A 1316-nucleotide genomic window follows, 5' to 3' on the forward strand; every position below is an offset into this window, starting at 1 on the left:
ATGTCCCCATGTCCTCCCATGTCCCCATGTCCCCATGTCCTCCCATGTCCCACCAGGGATGGATGTCCCCATGTCCCCCCATGTTCCCATGTCCTCCTGTGTCCCCATGTCCCCATGTCCTCCCATGTCCCACCAGGGATGGATGTCCCCATGTCCCCCCATGTTCCCATGTCCTCCTGTGTCCCCATGTCCCCATGTCCTCCCATGTCCCACCAGGGATGGATGTCCCCATGTCCCCCCATGTTCCCATGTCCTCCTGTGTCCCCATGTCCCCATGTCCTCCCATGTCCCACCAGGGATGGATGTCCCCATGTCACCCCATGTCCCCATGTCCCACCGGGGATGGACGTCCCCAAGGCCACGAAGACGACGGCGTTGACCGAGTCCTTGAGGCCGACGGTGCAGCCGAAGTGTGCGGCCAGGTCCCCGATGAGGGCGGTGAGGAGGCCGATGATGAGGATGGAGACGCCGAAGCACGCCCAGCCGTGGCCGTAGGCGGTGGGGGGCACGCAGGCGAAGAGGACCTTCCAGAACACCGTCAGGAAGTGCATCACGTAGTCGAAGCACGACGGCAGCCGCTCCTCCCGGCCCTCCTCCTCCTCCTCCTCCTCGCCTGCGGGGACACCACGCTCAGGTGGGGACATGTGGGGTGGTGGCACCAAGGCGGTGGCACCAGGTCATGGGGTGGTGGCACCAGGTCATGGGGAGGTGGCACCAGTATGGTTGGAATGGGGTGGTGGCACTGGGGTGGTAGCACTGGGGTGGTGGCATCAGGGTGGTGGCATCATGGTGGTGGCACTGGGGTAGTGGCATCAGGGTGGTGGCACCAGGGTGGTGGCACCAGGTCATGGGGAGGTGGCACCAGTATGGTTGGAATGGGGTGGTGGCACTGGGGTGGTAGCACTGGGGTGGTGGCATCAGGGTGGTGGCATCATGGTGGTGGCACTGGGGTAGTGGCATCAGGGTGGTGGCACCAGGTCCTGGGGTGGTGGCACCGGGGTGGTGGCATCAGGGTGGTGGCATCATGGTGGTGGCACTGGGGTAGTGGCATCAGGGTGGTGGCACCAGGTCCTGGGGTGGTGGCACCGGGGTGGTGGCATCAGGGTGGTGGCATCATGGTGGTGGCACTGGGGTAGTGGCATCAGGGTGGTGGCACCAGGGTGGTGGCACCAGGTCATGGGGTGGTGGCACCAGTATGGTTGGAATGGGGTGGTGGCACTGGGGTGGTAGCACTGGGGTGGTGGCATCATGGTGGTGGTACTGGGGTGGTGGCACCAGGTCCTGGGGTGGTGGCATCAGGGGGGGGGGCTGGGGGG

At 65.2% G+C, this 1316-nt stretch overlaps 1 protein-coding gene across 1 annotated transcript in view; it reads right to left on the reverse strand.

Annotated features, from left to right (window-relative positions):
- Positions 1-337: 337 nt before the first annotated feature.
- Positions 338-1316, reverse strand: part of LOC104464045 (sodium/calcium exchanger 2-like) — a gene marked incomplete at its 3' end in the record, with an annotated part of 2464 nt that continues 1485 nt past the window's right edge. Inside the window, exon 4 of the mRNA XM_010076616.1 lies at positions 338-613. Within this exon, the coding sequence (XP_010074918.1) occupies positions 338-613 (276 nt within the window). The remainder of the gene's footprint in view (positions 614-1316) is intronic.

The sequence above is a fragment of the Pterocles gutturalis genome, unplaced genomic scaffold (assembly GCF_000699245.1).
Source record: "Pterocles gutturalis isolate BGI_N339 unplaced genomic scaffold, ASM69924v1 scaffold44013, whole genome shotgun sequence".
In the NCBI taxonomy this organism is placed as follows: domain Eukaryota; kingdom Metazoa; phylum Chordata; class Aves; order Pterocliformes; family Pteroclidae; genus Pterocles; species Pterocles gutturalis.